Consider the following 16,846-nt stretch of genomic DNA (forward strand, 5'->3'; position numbering starts at 1 on the left):
ATATCTGTCCGTAAACCAAAGGCCAATACTTGGAGAGAACAATTGAAAATGATCATTTTATTACTTTATCTCTTCTATACCCCACTGGGAATATAATTTCCTCTGCTGGTTGTGTTTACACAGCTTATCTATAGCTTGGACCTAAGGCCAAAAACTTTCAGAATAGGTGGGGATACCACAGGCGGAATCAACTATTTCAAATGCTAATATAAGGGTAAAGGAAATACTTGTAAACAATTTAATACACTCCAACAGTAGTTAAACTGTATATACTACTCAAACATAAGACATTTGGTACAAATAAACGTGTAATTACCTAATAAGAAATGTGGAACTGCCTTTTTTGCTCAGTGGTGGAATCACCCAGAAAAACTAGGAGGACCTTATGTGACACATTAGTTATAGTTTGCTTAGTCCTACTTTAGTGATCCAACTAAATAGAATAACTTAGGAACTGAAAAGCTTTGTCTCCGTGCGCAACTGGCAATTGGAATAATAATAAAGATAGATAGATAGATAGATAGATAGATAGATAGATAGATGATAGATACCATCGATATAGCCAGTTTTCCATGTATTACTCAGTTAATTCAACATACCTGTTGAATCTTCTTGAAGACCAACATCAAACGCAAGCTTATCAGTGAGTGATCTTGATGTGGTGAGACAGCAGAGATACTAAATAGACACAAAGAAATCTTAGAGGATTGAGTGAACCTCCAATTAGAGATTACTAGGTTGATAAATAATATTTCTAATTTAAATTTTGTTGGGGGGATTATATAAGAGAAAATACAGATCAGTAAGAAAATATTTTTACATTATAAGATGGTATACATTCACCAGGGGCGGACTGATTAGCCGGGCAAATTGAACCTGGACCAAGGGCCCAGCATGTCAGGGGCCCCACAAAAGGCATTTCCATGGCTTCTGGTGTGCTGTTTAAGCTGGGGCTGACAGCTGCCCTATCAGTTACTTAGCAGTTTAGTGTGGGCCCAAACCACAGTATGGGGGCCTTGTGTGTGGATGTGGGGTTTGTTGCTGGGGGTCCTAGAATGGGGGGGTCTGTCACTGTGAGGTCCATGGAGTATGAGATCTAGCCCTGGAGGTTGGGGACCCTGTTTCTGGCTCTTGATATTGGGGGTCCTGGTCCTGGAGGTTGGGGGGCCTGAGGCGCAGCGCAGGGGATCTACCATGTTCATTTGCATACATTTTAATACATTTGGGTCAGCGTGAGACAGTGTGGGACCCTTTCCTAATTTTTGCCCGGGACCCTGATTGGTCTCAGTCCACCCCTGACATTCACATATTTATTTATTTTCTAATTTTGATTTTGTGTTGAATTTTGCAAAAATAATTTATCTACAACTGAGCGTCATAGCAAAATGTTGAAATGTGAAATTTCAGGCAACTAACCATGTCGCTGTGACAGTGTTTCAACAGAATTGCATGGCCGTAGAGTAATGTCCGATGTCCCCCACCTTGAGACGACTGCCAAAATGGGAAGACAGGTAAAAAGTTAGTGGAGACATTATAAGTTTTGTAGAGCAAGAACCTTGGTTATCTTGAGGAATAGGGACAATCACAAGTGTTTTCTTGTGATGTATAATTCATCACCATAACAAACGCTGTATGATGATTGTCTTATGGAAAAAATGTACTTCGTTAATATATATCTTGGGCAAAAAGTTCATGCAAATCCCCAAATATCAAATATTAATGGGAAATTGGTCCTTAAAAGGGACACGAAACTCAAATTTTTTCTTCCATGATTCTGATAGAGCATATATCGTATTGTCCCGAGTATAGGCCGCACTTTTCCCCCCTAATGTAAATCTTTAAATTAGGGGTGTGGCCTATAATCGGATGCGGCCTACAATCAGGTGTTATTTGCAGTTTTTGCAGCAGCGTGTGTGCTATGGGCGGTTGGAGGCTTGAGCGGAGCAGACAGGAGGAGAGGAGTAGACCGCAGCAGTGAGGAGCGTGACGATGGGGCTGGGCAGTGGGCGGACAGACTTGGAGATGGCAAAAAATTAAGAGGATCCCGAGTGTTGAAGTTAAAAAGTGAACTTTATTTAGCGTCAGTAGAAAACATCATATAGACATGTCTATATGATGTTTTTTACTGAAGCTAAATAAAGTTCAACACCCAGGATCCTCTTCATTTTTTGTTACTGGGACCGCTGTTTAATTTTCCTGGTGGTTGGTTCCTGTTTTTCAATAGGCCTATTGGCTCCAAGGGGTGTGACTATGGCTATCGATTACGATGACATGGGACGCAGAGGATTGGCACAAGGAGTAGCAGTGGTCTGCGATTGAAAGTGGGGATTATATACGTATAGTAACGAGAATGGCTCAGATGTGGAAGCCTTGGATACCAAGGTAGTTCCCCTAACGCATACATACATTCTCCCCGAACACCGAGTGCATAACCTGACCCAAACTCAGTCAGCATAACCCTCCTGAGTTTAGGACTAAATGGAGACATTACCGTGAGCATAGAGCATCTGACAGATGTTTAAGCGTCAATTGCATCTAATTAACATTTGGTTTCACAGTCCGCTTTGCACATATATAGACATTATAATTTATACATATGTGACTGAACGGACACTTTTTGCACAAAGTTACAGTTTTTTAGACTTGGAGATGGCACAAGCTGACAGTGGAGCCTGGTCATAGTGTCTGGAAAATTTCGCAGGGAGAGGAGGAGAAGTGTAGAGGTGAAAATTTAAATTTCTGTAAAATGGCACCAAACTTTAAAGGTGCGGCCTATAATTGGGTGCGGCCTATACTCGGGACAATATGGTAATTTAACAATAGTTTTCAACTTACTGCTATTATAAAATTGACTTTGTTCTCATGGTATTCTTTGATAGAGAAATACCTATATAGGTAGCATATATGGAGAATAATATGGCAGTAGTTGTGCAAGAATGCTTTTGATCACTAGATGGCAGCAGTGTTTCCAAAATGTTTGATGTTAAAAGCATTCTTGCTGCCATATAGTTCCCCAGACCAGCTCTACCTGCTTTTCAACAAATGATACCAATAGATTTAAGTAAAATTAATAACAGAAGTACATTGGAAACTTTCTTAAAATTGTAGTCTCTACCTCAACCATGAAAGAAAATTTTTGAGTTTCATGTCCCTTTAATTCCATCCAGAAAGTGTTCACTACATGCAAGAAATAATGACATATGTTGAGTTATTGATTTTTTTGTTTTGTTTATTTTTGTAATGAAAATATAATTTTCAGTGGGAGGAAAATGTCTACATGTGTGCATAAAAAAGGAAATAGTGAGACACTTGCAATGGACAAAAGCTAAAATAAATGATGCCCACAGATCAGCGCCACTCAAGGTGCAGTCTCTTTTAACTTGCTATGTCTTACTACCAGATGTTAAAGACTTGCATACTGGCATAGGCAGGTACAACAGTATTTTGCTGATAATGCACAGAGAAGTCAAAATGTACAACTATGGTTTTTAGAAGCCAGAGATTGGTATTTGTGTATAAATATATGGAGAATAACCCAAAACGTTAGGAGCCAGGAGTAAATTCCTTGGAGCCAGTGACTCCCTGGCTCCTGGGTTTGTCAAGCCCTGTACTACAGAATATATCTCTTCTACTCTAAGAACAAAAAGAGACTGAGCCCTGAGTGGCACTGGTGTATTAAATAAGCAAATAATATATACAGCTTTTGTTCATACTGAGCTGTGTCCCTCTATTTTCTTTTTGTAGGCACAGCATTTGTCCATCCTATGAAACCATTCAACCACTTGGTGTCAAGATCTGTAGCTTTGACTGAATAAATAAGCATTCCGATCCATTCCTCCCTCCATCCCCATCCACAAGCTGTTGTTCTTCATCAAAGGTGCCATTTTTTTATACATTTTCTTCAGTTCACCTGTTAGATAAGGAGTTTTAAAGTGTATCATGCCATGAGAGAAAGGAAAGGGAAAAAAAGGAACAAGAGATTAAGAAAAGGATAAGTCAATAGTTGCAAAAGATAAAGGTCTAGTGCTGGTGAGGAGGAAGGTCAAAGAAAGTGACTTCTGCAAACAAATAATAAAACATGGAAACCATAGAGGAGGAAGGTTGGGTGAAGGTCACCTGCTGAGAACCTCATCTCTTGCTCAACAGAAGCTGGAGATTACTTTTTCAGTTATTAATACTGTACAGGTTAGTGGAAATCTAATTTGTTTGTGGTCCAAATTTAAGTAGGCAAGTGGTCCTTATAAATTATAAGCATAATAGTAAGACGTAGGGCACAATTCTCTATAATTCTCTGGCGTGGAGTAAAGCATCACACCAATACTTGCAGGAGAAGACCCTACTTGTACATCTGAATAAGGGGGTCTGAACCTGGACGTCCTGGCAAGTGGTGAGCTGCCCCCATTCTCTAAAAAGGAGAATCTCTCAGTGGAGAGTGAATGTGATTCTTTTTATGTTGAAAAAAATGCTAAGTACGATTTAAAGGGACATAACACTCATATGATAAATCACTTGAAAGTGATGCAACATAGCTGTAAAAAGCTGACTAGTAAATATTACCTGAACATCTCTTTGTAAAAAGAGAAGATATTTTACCTCACAATTTCCTCAGCACACCAGAGTAAGTGTTCTGTAAACAGTTATCTTTCAGCTGCTGTCCAGCTGCAGGTTAAAAAAAAAGAAGGAATGAATGAATGAAAGAAGAAATGAACAGCAGTGCTGATGTCATGAACTATGATGTCATGAGATTTCATAGTAAACTTCCTTAAACTGAATAGGGAAATAATATGAGTGTGCATGAGGCACGCTCCCTTGCAGATCCCCGGACAGACATACTGATTTGCTGCTTAAAGACCTTTACAATGGGGTGTGAATACTATTTTGAAAAAAAATATCTTCCTTTTTTTACATAGAGATGTTCAGGTGATATTTCTGAGTCAGATTTTTACAGCTATGTTACATCACTTTCAAGTGCTTCAACATTTAGGTATCATGTCCCTTTTTTTCTTTGTGTTATGAAATTATAGTTTTTACTTTGCTATTTTTATTATAATTTTTACTGTGTACTATGATTTTTACATTATACATTCTGTATGTTACAATAACTGTTGTATGGGTCTCTCCTTCACATACAGAAATATAGGAAACGCCTCTAAGAGAGATTCACAGCTTACCAGAAAAGACATATGTGGGGCCCTGGGCAAGACTGATTTGTAAGGTCCCATCCAATGTTTGCCCTGCTCCCTGAATGGACCAACCCTGTCCCAACATTAATTGTTACCTATATAGAGAATAACACAAAATATTTAACCTCTTGATTTGATAAATATTAACTCAAACTAAATAAAGAATGTATATTGCCCCTTCTCATAACCCCAAAGAGCTGTCCATGAGTGGGTGCCACTCTCGCTCTGCCCAAAGGGCAGACCTGTTAAAGAATTTTGTGAAGGGGCTCATAGCACTGACAGATCTTTTTTTAGATGATCGCAGCTGAGTAGAGAGCTTTAGAGAATTGAGCCCTTAGTCTGAGGTTTCTGCAATACGAGCTGGACAATATAACTGATTGAACAAAAGAAAAATAAATGTTTTTCTGTATCTCATACAGTTTTAGTAGAAGATATATACAGTAAATATAAAAATATAATTTTAATTATTGTTAATTACTGGACCCAACTTTGAATATAAAGCAGCTTACAATACAGCTCTAGAACCACACAATGGCTATTTCAAGATAAAATGTACCAAGCTAAGCAGAGACGTGATCAGAGAAGAATCCAAGCAATGATGAAGTCATGAAATCTCTTGTGAAAATGTCTTCATCACTTCTGGATCCATTATACCACTTGGGGGAAGCAAAGTGGATATAATGTTTTATGAAGCGTGGAAGTGGGGAGGGAATAACTGTGTTAAAATGAGAGCAGGGCTAAGTTTAGAAAATGGAAGACTGTTGCATAAGCAAAACCCTTGGAGGACGGAGCAGTGATGATGTTTCAGCAGTGATAGGAAAGGGAGAAGGGAGGTCACATTAGGAAGCAGACCAAGGCCACAGAACATACCCATTTATCCAAATTGGACACCTAGCACGAAGACAGAAAGAGAAAGCCAAAACAAAACACAGAAGAAGTTAAGTCAAAGCGAGCCGGCCCACATATCTCAGTATATCAAATGTCCATGACAATGCATTCTAAAATATCAAACACCCTAAACTCTAGTTTCTTGGGGTCAACCAGAAGGTTGGTCATGGGACATGATATCTGATCTAAATGCAAAGAATATTTTGCGGCAGTTGACAAATGCACATTACATGAGACAGCAACATTGATTACAGAGTACATAATGGCTCAAAACAAAAAGACATGAAGTTTGAAGTTGAAACTGCATAGGTTCACCAAGCATGTCCTTCAAAATATAACTAGTGTTAAAGCCTGTGTACACGGCCAAAATGTCCCCCTCCATGATCCTTTCCCTAGCCTTTATTCCCCCCTCCACTCTAGGGGGCCCATTTATAAGGCTCTGGAAGGAGCTTGATGCTCTGTGTTTCTGGCGAGCCTTCAGGTTCGCCAGAAACACCAGTTATGAAGCAGCAGTCTAAAGACCGCTGCTCCATAACCTGTCCGTCTGCTCTGAGCAGGCGGACAGACATCGCCACAATTCAACCCGATCGAGTACGACCGGGTTGATTGACACCCCCCCCCCCTTGCTGGCTGCCGATTGGCCGCAAATCTGCAAGGGGCGGCATTGCACCAGCAACTCACAAGAGCTACTGGTGCAATGCTGAATACGGAGAGCGTATTGCTCTCCGCATTCAGCGAGGTCTGGCAGACCTGATCCGCACTGTCGGATCAGGTCCGACAGACCTTTGTTAAATAGGCCCCTAGGATACCCCTGTACCTCCTTCTCCCTCCTCCCCCCTCCCTGCTGCTCTTAGCATACATTTTATCTGTAGTGTAGTGGTCCCACCTGTTACCGCCCCCCTCCAGCGATGTGCCACCACCTGCCTCCCTCCTAACCCTCCCATGCCACCAATGATCAGCACCACCACTGCCCGATACAGAGAGGGACACAGAGTGCTTCGGTACCTCTGCAAGACTATTTCTGCACTGCCCCACTCGTGGGGCATGCAGAAATAGCGCAATCTCGCTACTTTTAGCGAGATCGTGGCAGAGGTCATTAAGGGCTTAACGACCAGCCCCGTCCTCATCCTTTTTAATTTAGAGTGGATGGATAACCGAAATTTTGATAGAAATCTTAAGGTTGGTTTCTCAAAAAGAGAAAATTAAACCCATAGAAACTAAAACACTTTGATTTTCCTTTTCTCTTTTTGAGGAACCAACCTGGTGTTTTGATGTGGTTTGTATATATTGTGTTAAGGTTCTAGTCACTTTTTATTGATTAACTTAAACGGACATAACAGCCGAAATTTGTCTTTTGTGATTCAGATAGAGCATTTAATTTCTAATTAACTTCTATTATCAAATTTGATTTGTTCTCTTAGTATCCTTTGTGAAAAATGTACTTAGGCAGGTTCAGGAGCAGTAATGCGCTACTTAGAGCTAGCTGCTCTATAGTGGCTGCACATTTATGCCTCTTTTCATTGGCTCACCAGATGTGTTCAGATAACTCTAAGTAGTGCACTGCTGCCCCCTCAAAAAGGATCCAAACTTGAAAACATATGAAGGTGGCACTCTCTGTGAAGGGAAAAAAATTTTTTTCCACACAGTACGGGGTGATCACACAGCAGGACCACTGCCAGGCTTGCATTTAGCGAATTGTAGGAAGTGTCACTGCCCATTATTAGAGGATCTCTCTATCCCTCTAACCAGACTGTGCTCCAGCTCCTCCCACCAGCAACAACAGTGATTACTGAAATGCTTCTGTTCTCTGTCCAGGGGGAACTTAGTTCCACCTGCAAAATTAGTACAGGAACTCTGTTCCCCTGCGTTCCTGTTGGACTTGACCCCTGTATTGACCCACACCATTAATAAAGAGGCCAATCAACCACTTTGGAGTACATTAATTCTATCTCCCCCTAGTTTTTTTTTAGGAGTATGATCCCCCCAAAAATTAATCATTTATTAGTTATATAGGGAGAGTAAATAGATATGGAGACTGGATTACAATGTACTACAAAGATTTAAATAGGGAATTTGATTTAGTTCCCATTATTTTATATTTGATATTTATTATCCAGCGAACTAAAAGTAAGTTAGGTGTATTGGATCTATATATTTATAGGGGCTAGCTTTGAGCCTAGAATTTAGAAACAACTTAGTGATTAAAAGGTATTTTGTAGTTCTTGAAATGTACATTGATTGGGTCCCTATTTAGCTACTGTCTCTTTAAAAACAAGCAGCTTCTATTACATAGTTTTTATGGAGAGGTCTTTATGATACCCACCTACTAGTTAGTTCCATTCTGACATTGTGAGCTTTTCAGTTCCTGTTAGAAATGGAAGTGCAGAACACTGTTATATCCCACACAGCCATTGGCTACACACTCTAGTGACCTATTTATAACTGTCCCTAATTGGCCAAAGCTGAGAAGGTAACCTAAGTTACAACATGGCAGCTCCCATTGTATTATAGACACTAAAACTTTATTTTGCCGGTATTTAAAAAGTTAATGACATTTTTAAAAAAACATCTATCTACATGTTATTCTCAGACTAATCTTCTCATTAACTGCATAATTATGGCATTTGTTTAGTGTCTAACGTCCCTTTAACAAAGTAGTTTTTTTCACTTCACTGAGAGTGCCACCTTCATGTTTGGATATCTACATGGGTTTTGAGGGAGAGACCTAAAAAGGTGTTGCACCCACACTGGAGTATATATTGAAAAGACTATGTTGAAGAGGAGTGCTGGTCTATACCTACATATCTTTAACAATGGATAATCAGAAAACAAAGCAAATGTGATAATGTTATGCTCCATCTGAAAGATACATTTGGGGTTTGATGAACCTTTAAGAATATCAAGTAACATTGTTTTAGACATGTGCGATTCGGTTTGGTCCGAATCGAAATTCGGACGAATTTTGTCGAATTCGGATCGATTCGAATTTCCGAATTGTGGCAGTGCCGAATCTACCGAATCGGATGGATTCGGATGGCCATGTATTACACTAGTATTGTACAGTATACTAATGTAATACACAGCACATCCCACTTAACAGTGCCGAAATTCCGAAAAATCTGAATCGATTCGAACCGAATCGAACCGAACCGAATTTCACACGAATCCGAAAGAATCCGAATGAATCCGAAACGAATTCATTCGATTTCTTCCGAATTCGAATCGATCCGAACCGAAATTCGAATCGGTCCGAATCGATCCGAACCAAACCAAACCGAATTTTTTGCGGCTGCACATGTCTACATTGTTTTATAAAAAGTTTTACAAATTATATCAATAAAAAGGGTATATTTGATAATAAAAGTAAACTGGGAAGTTTTCTTGTTTTTAAATATGTTTTAACAAAAGAATGCAAAAAAGGTACAATTTTAAAAGAAGAAAATAGTGACTTTTTTTTTTTAAAAAATGCTCTGTCTTAATCAGGAAAGTTTATTTTGACTTAAACAATTTGAGATCGTAATATAAAAAAATAAATTGTAAATAAAAAAACATTATTTATTTTGTCTCCTTTTCCTGTAATTCCATTCTGATATTGTGAGCTTTTCAGGTCCTGTTAGAAATGAAAGTGCAGAACACTGTTATATACCACACACTCATTGGCTGCACACGCTAGTGACCTATTTATAACTGTCCCTAATTGGCTACAGAAGAGAAGGTAACCTAAGTTACAACATGGCAGCTCCCATTGTTTACACTTATTTTGTCATTAATTAAACATCTAATGAAACTTTAAAAAATATATGTAAATGTTATTCTCAGACTAATCTTTTCTTTGAATGCATCATTCTATCTGGTATTTATTTAGTGTTTATTGTCCCTTTAAAGAACTAATATAAAAATCGCAAATTAAAAATTTCTGACACATTGCAACACAGCGTACAAGAATGCAGGATTGTGTGAGCAGATAAGACAAGAGAGAAAGCCTCAGGTTTTTTGTGAAGGACCTGAGAGGTCCTAATAGGATGTTCTCACCTCGCTCCCGGCCTCTATGTTGTTAGCCAGCATCTCCTGTAAGGCCCTGACGGACAGGGACTGTTCCAGTGTAAAGCAGCAGATTGCAAGGTCTGGAGGAACATTCTAAAAAAAAGAGAAACGCGTAAGGTCATGGTAAGATGGATTGGAATGATGAATATATGGACTTATGGCTGCAATGAAGAAGAAATCATTACTTGAGCGTACTGTATGAATTAATTGGATAGAGCAAGACATTTGAATCAACTTTCCAATTTACTTCTTTTTTCAATTTTGCTTAGTTCTCTTGGTATTCGTTGTTAAAGGGTAATCATAGGTAAGCTCAGGAGCGTGCATGTGTCTCTAGCCGTCTGTAAACAGTGTTTGCAACATTGTGATATAAAAATGTTATACATAGTTGCAAACACTGCTGCCATAGACTGCTATAGATATGTGTACGCTCCTAAATTCCTACAAGCATACCAAAGGTTAGTCTTCAACAAAGAATATCAAAATAACAAAGCAAATTTGATAATAAAAGCAAATTAGAAAGTTGTTTAAAACCACATGCTCTATCTGAATCATGAAATAATCATTTTGACTTTACTGTCCCTTTAAGGATTATATAAAGGAACAGGACACCTATAGAAATTCTCCTTGAAAAAAACATAGGAAAAGTAAAACGTACGTTGGAGACAGCAGTAGGTGGATAAGTCACAAGGAGTGGGCGGGACTGCCAAGTAGATTGAGCAGTGGTTTAGCTAAAAAAAATGGTATACACAGCTACTTTGGTAGCAGATAATTAAAGTGTTAATTATCCTGAGTGATAATTTAACCCCTGCATGATTTTAATATTATTTTTACCAGTTGGTTTATTAAAAGCTGTTAAAAGCTCTATACTTCTTTTTGAGGATACAGGAAACAAATATCAAGTGAAAAACATCAACCTTCTCTGAAATCTATTGGATCTATGTGGGGGCTAAAAGGGACATACCAACCCAAATTGGTGTCCACATGGGTGCATTTCAGTTATGAATAGAAGCATTTTTGTAATATACATGTATTAGCAAAATGCTTCTAATAAAAGCGATAGTTGTTTTAAAAATATATTTAAGTATGCACCGTGCACTAGCATTTTAAACACATCACTTGCTCAGAGAGCCTAAGGTGTTTGTACCATCTGGTAATCACTCAGTTTATTAATTGCTGACATGATACAAGCCCCACTGGTGCTCTGTGTAGCTGCAGTATTTAAAATGCTGGTGCCCTGAGAATATCTAGCTATGCTTCACATGCACGTGCAGAGAAAAAATTTAACATTAAAACAGTGATCATTTTTACAAGAAACATTTTACCAGTACATGTATATTGCAAATATGTTTCTAATCAAAGATGTAATAAATCTATGTGCATTTAAGTTTTGACCGTAAAGTCTCTTTAAGTATCACTTTATTTATCTTGATGTTTTGTGGTGCACACAATCTTATATTAAACGTATTTATTAAAGCAATGCAGAGATGTAAAATTTGTACAGGACATTACAGGATAATCTTAGAAGGAAATCGTTACCTGAGCGTTGGATGTAGATTCAAGGAAGCAAAGACGGTTCCCAAAACCCTCGGCTCCCATACACATCTTTATTTGTTCCTTACGGAAGGTGGCGCTGCACTGCAGGACCACCACATCTTCCTGCAAGGTGAAAAACAAAAGGTTTAATAGAGTTATAGGGAGGGTTATATGGAGCAATAGGAAGAGTTATAGGGAGGGTTATATGTAGCAATAGGAAGAGTTATAGGGAGGGTTATATGGAGCAATAGGAAGAGTTATAGGGAGGGTTATATGGAGCAATAGGACTTATAAGGAGGGTTATATGGTGTAATAGAATGAGTTATAGGAAGGGTTATATGGAGCAATAGGAAGAGTTATAGGGAGGGTTATATGGAGCAATAGGAGGAGTTATAGGAAGGGTTATATGGAGCAATAGGAAGAGTTATAGGGAGGGTTATATGGAGCAATAGGAGGAGTTATAGTGAGAGGTTATATGGAGCAATATGAGGAGTTATAGGGAGGGTTATATGGAGCAATAGGAGGAGTTATAGTGAGAGGTTATATGGAGCAATAGGAGGAGTTATAGGGAGGGTTATATGGAGCAATAGGAAGAGTTATAGGGAGGGTTATATGGAGCAATAGTAGGAGTTATAGGGAGGGTTATATGGAGCAATAGGAGGAGTTATAGGAAGGGTTATATGGAGCAATAGGAAGAGTTATAGGGAGGGTTATATGGTGCAATAGGAGGAGTTATCGAGAGGGTTATATGGAGCAATAGGAGGAGTTATAGGGAGGGTTATATGGAGCAATAGGAGGAGTTATAGTGAGAGGTTATATGGAGCAATAGGAGGAGTTATAGGGAGGGTTATATGGAGCAATAGGAGGAGTTATAGAGAGGGTTATATGGAGCAATAGGAAGAGTTATAGGGAGGGTTATATGGTGCAATAGGAGGAGTTATAGAGAGGGTTATATGGAGCAATAGGAGGAGTTATAGGGAGGGTTATATGGAGCAATAAAAGGAGTTATAGGGAGGGTTATATGGAGCAAAAGGATGAGTTATAAGGAGGGTTATATGGAGCAATAGGAGGAGTTATAGGGGGGTTATATGGAGCAATAGGAGGAGTTATATGGAGGGTTATATGGAGCAATAGGAGGAGTTATAGGGAGGGTTATATGGAGCAATAGGAGGAGTTATAGGGATAGTTATATGGAGCAATAGGAGGAGTAATAGGGAGGGTTATATGAAGCAATAGGAAGAGTTATATGGAGGGTTATATGGAGCAATAGGAGTTAAATGGAGGGTTATATGGAGCAATAGGAGAAGTTATATGTAGCAATATGAGTTATAGGGAGGGTTATATGGAGTTATAGGGAGGGTTATATGAAGCAATAGGAAGAGTTATAGGGAGGGTTATATGGAGCAATAGGAGGAGTTATAAGGAGGGTTATATGGAGCAATAGGAGGAGTTATAGGGAGGGTTATATGGAGCAATAGGAGGAGTTATAGGGAGAGGTTATATGGTGCAATAGGAGGAGTTATAGGGAGAGTTTTATGGAGCAATAGGATGAGTTATAGGGAGGGGTTATATGGAGAAATAGGAGGAGTTATAGGGATGCTTATATGGAGCAGTAGGAGATATAGGGAGGTTATATGGAGCAATAGGGAGAGTTATAGGGAGGGTTATATGGAGCAGTAGGAGGAGTTATAGGGAGGGTTACATGGAGCAATAGGAGGAGTTATAAGGAGGGTTATATTTAGCAATAGGAGGAGTTATAGGGAGGGTTATATGAAGCAATAGGAGGAGTTATAGGGAGGGTTATATGAAGCAATAGGAGGAGTTATAGGGAGGGGTACATAGAGCAATAGGAGGATTTATAGGGAGGGTTATATGAAGCAGTAGGAGGAGTTATAGGGAGAGTTATAAATATGGTTATATGAAGCAGTAGGAGGAGTTATAGGGAGAGTTATAGGGAGGGTTATATGGAGCAGTAGGAGGAGTTATAGGGAGGGTTATATTGAGCAATAGGAGTTATAGGGAGGGTTACATGGAGCAATAGGAGGAGTTATAGGGAGGTGTATATGGAGCAATAGGAGGAGTTAAACGGAGGGTTATATGGAGCAATAGGAGGAGTTATAGGGAGGGTTATATGGAGCAATAGGATAAGTTGTAGGGAGGGTTATATGAAGCAGTAGGAGTTGTAGGGAGGGTTATATGGAGCAATAGAAGGAGTTATAGGGAGGATTATATGGAGCAATAGGATAAGTTATAGGGAGGGTTATATGGAGCAATAGGAGGAGTTATATGGAGCAATAGGAGTGTTATAGGGAGAGTTATAGGGAGGGTTATATGGAGAAGTAGGAGTTATAGGGAGGGTTATATGGAGCAATAAGAGGAGTTATAGAGAGGTTATATAGAGCAATAGTAGTTATAAGGAGGGTTATATGGTGCAATAGGAGGAGTTATAAGTAGGGTTATATGAAGCAATAGGTGGAGTTATAACGAGGGTTATATGAAGCAATATGAGGAGTTATAGGGAGGGGTATATGGAACAATAGGAGGAGTTATAGGGATAGGTTATATGGAGCAATAGGAGGGGTTATAGGGAGGGTTATATGGATCAATAGGAGGAGTTATATGGAGCAATAGGAAGAGTTATAGAGAGAGTTATATGGAGCAATAGGAGTTATAGGGAGGGTTATATGGAGCAATAGGAGGAGATATAGGGAGGGTTATATGGAGCAATAGGGGTTATAGAGAGAGTTATATGGAGCAATAGGAGTTATAGGGAGGGTTATATGGAGCAATAGGAGGAGATATAGGGAGGGTTATATGGAGCAATAGGGGTTAAAGGAAGGGTTATATGGAGCAATAGGAGGAGTAATATGAAGGGTTATATGGAGCAAAAGGAGGAGTTATAGGGAGAGTTATATGGAGCAATAGGAGGAGTTATAGGAAGGGTTATATGGAGCAATAGGAGGAGTAATATGGAGGGTTATATGGAGCAATAGGAGGAGATATAGGGAGGGTTATATGGAGCAATAGGGGTTATAGAGAGAGTTATATGGAGCAATAGGAGTTATAGGGAGGGTTATATGGAGCAATAGGAGGAGATATAGGGAGGGTTATATGGAGCAATAGGGGTTATAGGAAGGGTTATATGGAGCAATAGGAGGAGTAATATGAAGGGTTATATGGAGCAAAAGGAGGAGTTATAGGGAGAGTTATATGGAGCAATAGGAGGAGTTATAGGAAGGGTTATATGGAGCAATAGGAGGAGTAATAGAGAGGGTTATATGGAGCAATAGGAGTTATAAGGAGGGTTATATGGTGTAATAGAATGAGTTATAGGAAGGGTTATATGGAGCAATAGGAAGAGTTATAGGGAGGGTTATATGGAGCAATAGGAGGAGTTATAGGAAGGGTTATATGGAGCAATAGGAAGAGTTATAGGGAGGGTTATATGGAGCAATAGGAGGAGTTATAGTGAGAGGTTATATGGAGCAATAGGAGGAGTTATAGGGAGGGTTATATGGAGCAATAGGAGGAGTTATAGTGAGAGGTTATATGGAGCAATAGGAGGAGTTATAGGGAGGGTTATATGGAGCAATATGAAGAGTTATAGGGAGGGTTATATGGAGCAATAGGAGGAGTTACAGGGAGGGTTATATGGAGCAATAGGAGGAGTTATAGGAAGGGTTATATGGAGCAATAGGAAGAGTTATAGGGAGGGTTATATGGTGCAATAGGAGGAGTTATAGAGAGGGTTATATGGAGCAATAGGAGGAGTTATAGGGAGGGTTATATGGAGCAATAGGAGGAGTTATAGTGAGAGGTTATATGGAGCAATAGGAGGAGTTATAGGGAGGGTTATATGGAGCAATAGGAGGAGTTATAGAGAGGGTTATATGGAGCAATAGGAGGAGTTATAGGGAGGGTTATATGGAGCAATAAAAGGAGTTATAGGGAGGGTTATATGGAGCAAAAGGATGAGTTATAAGGAGGGTTATATGGAGCAATAGGAGGAGTTATAGGGAGGGTTATATGAAGCAAAAGGATGAGTTATAAGGAGGGTTATATGGAGCAATAGGAGGAGTTAAAGGGGGTTATATGGAGCAATAGGAGGAGTTATATGGAGGGTTATATGAAGCAATAGGAGGAGTTATAGGGAGGGTTATATGGAGAAATAGGAGGAGTTATATGGAGGGTTATATGGAGCAATAGGAGGAGTAATAGGGAGGGTTATATGAAGCAATAGGAAGAGTTATATGGAGGGTTATATGGAGCAATAGGAGTTAAATGGAGGGTTATATGGAGCAATAGGAGAAGTTATAAGGAGGGTTATATGTAGCAATATGAGTTATAGGGAGGGTTATATGGAGTTATAGGGAGGGTTATATGAAGCAATAGGAAGAGTTATAGGGAGGGTTATATGGAGCAATAGGAGGAGTTATAAGGAGGGTTATATGGAGCAATAGGAGGAGTTATAGGGAGGGTTATATGGAGCAATAGGAGGAGTTATAGGGAGAGGTTATATGGTGCAATAGGAGGAGTTATAGGGAGAGTTTTATGGAGCAATAGGATGAGTTATAGGGAGGGGTTATATGGAGAAATAGGAGGAGTTATAGGGATGCTTATATGGAGCAGTAGGAGTTATAGGGAGGTTATATGGAGCAATAGGGAGAGTTATAGGGAGGGTTATATGGAGCAGTAGGAGGAGTTATAGGGAGGGTTACATGGAGCAATAGGAGAAGTTATAAGGAGGGTTATATTTAGCAATAGGAGCAGTTATAGGGAGGGTTATATGAAGCAATAGGAGGAGTTATAGGGAGGGTTATATGAAGCAATAGGAGGAGTTATAGGGAGGGGTACATAGAGCAATAGGAGGATTTATAGGGAGGGTTATATGAAGCAGTAGGAGGAGTTATAGGGAGAGTTATAAATATGGTTATATGAAGCAGTAGGAGGAGTTATAGGGAGAGTTATAGGGAGGGTTATATGGAGCAGTAGGAGGAGTTATAGGGAGGGTTATATTGAGCAATAGGAGTTATAGGGAGGGTTACATGGAGCAATAGGAGGAGTTATAGGGAGGTGTATATGGAGCAATAGGAGGAGTTAAACGGAGGGTTATATGGAGCAATAGGAGGAGTTATAGGGAGGGTTATATGGAGCAATAGGATAAGTTGTAGGGAGGGTTATATGAAGCAGTAGGAGTT

The 16,846-nt window shown here is 39.4% G+C and overlaps 1 protein-coding gene across 1 annotated transcript in view; it reads right to left on the reverse strand.

The window, feature by feature from the left end:
* Positions 1-16,846, reverse strand: part of RYR1 (ryanodine receptor 1) — a 250,295-nt gene that overhangs the window by 178,814 nt on the left and 54,635 nt on the right. Inside the window, 5 exon segments of the mRNA XM_053721620.1 lie at positions 600-678; positions 1,417-1,491; positions 6,054-6,074; positions 10,104-10,208; positions 11,652-11,771. Of these exon segments, the coding sequence (XP_053577595.1) occupies positions 600-678; positions 1,417-1,491; positions 6,054-6,074; positions 10,104-10,208; positions 11,652-11,771 (400 nt within the window).

This window comes from Bombina bombina, chromosome 7 (genome assembly GCF_027579735.1).
Source record: "Bombina bombina isolate aBomBom1 chromosome 7, aBomBom1.pri, whole genome shotgun sequence".
NCBI classification, from domain to species: domain Eukaryota; kingdom Metazoa; phylum Chordata; class Amphibia; order Anura; family Bombinatoridae; genus Bombina; species Bombina bombina.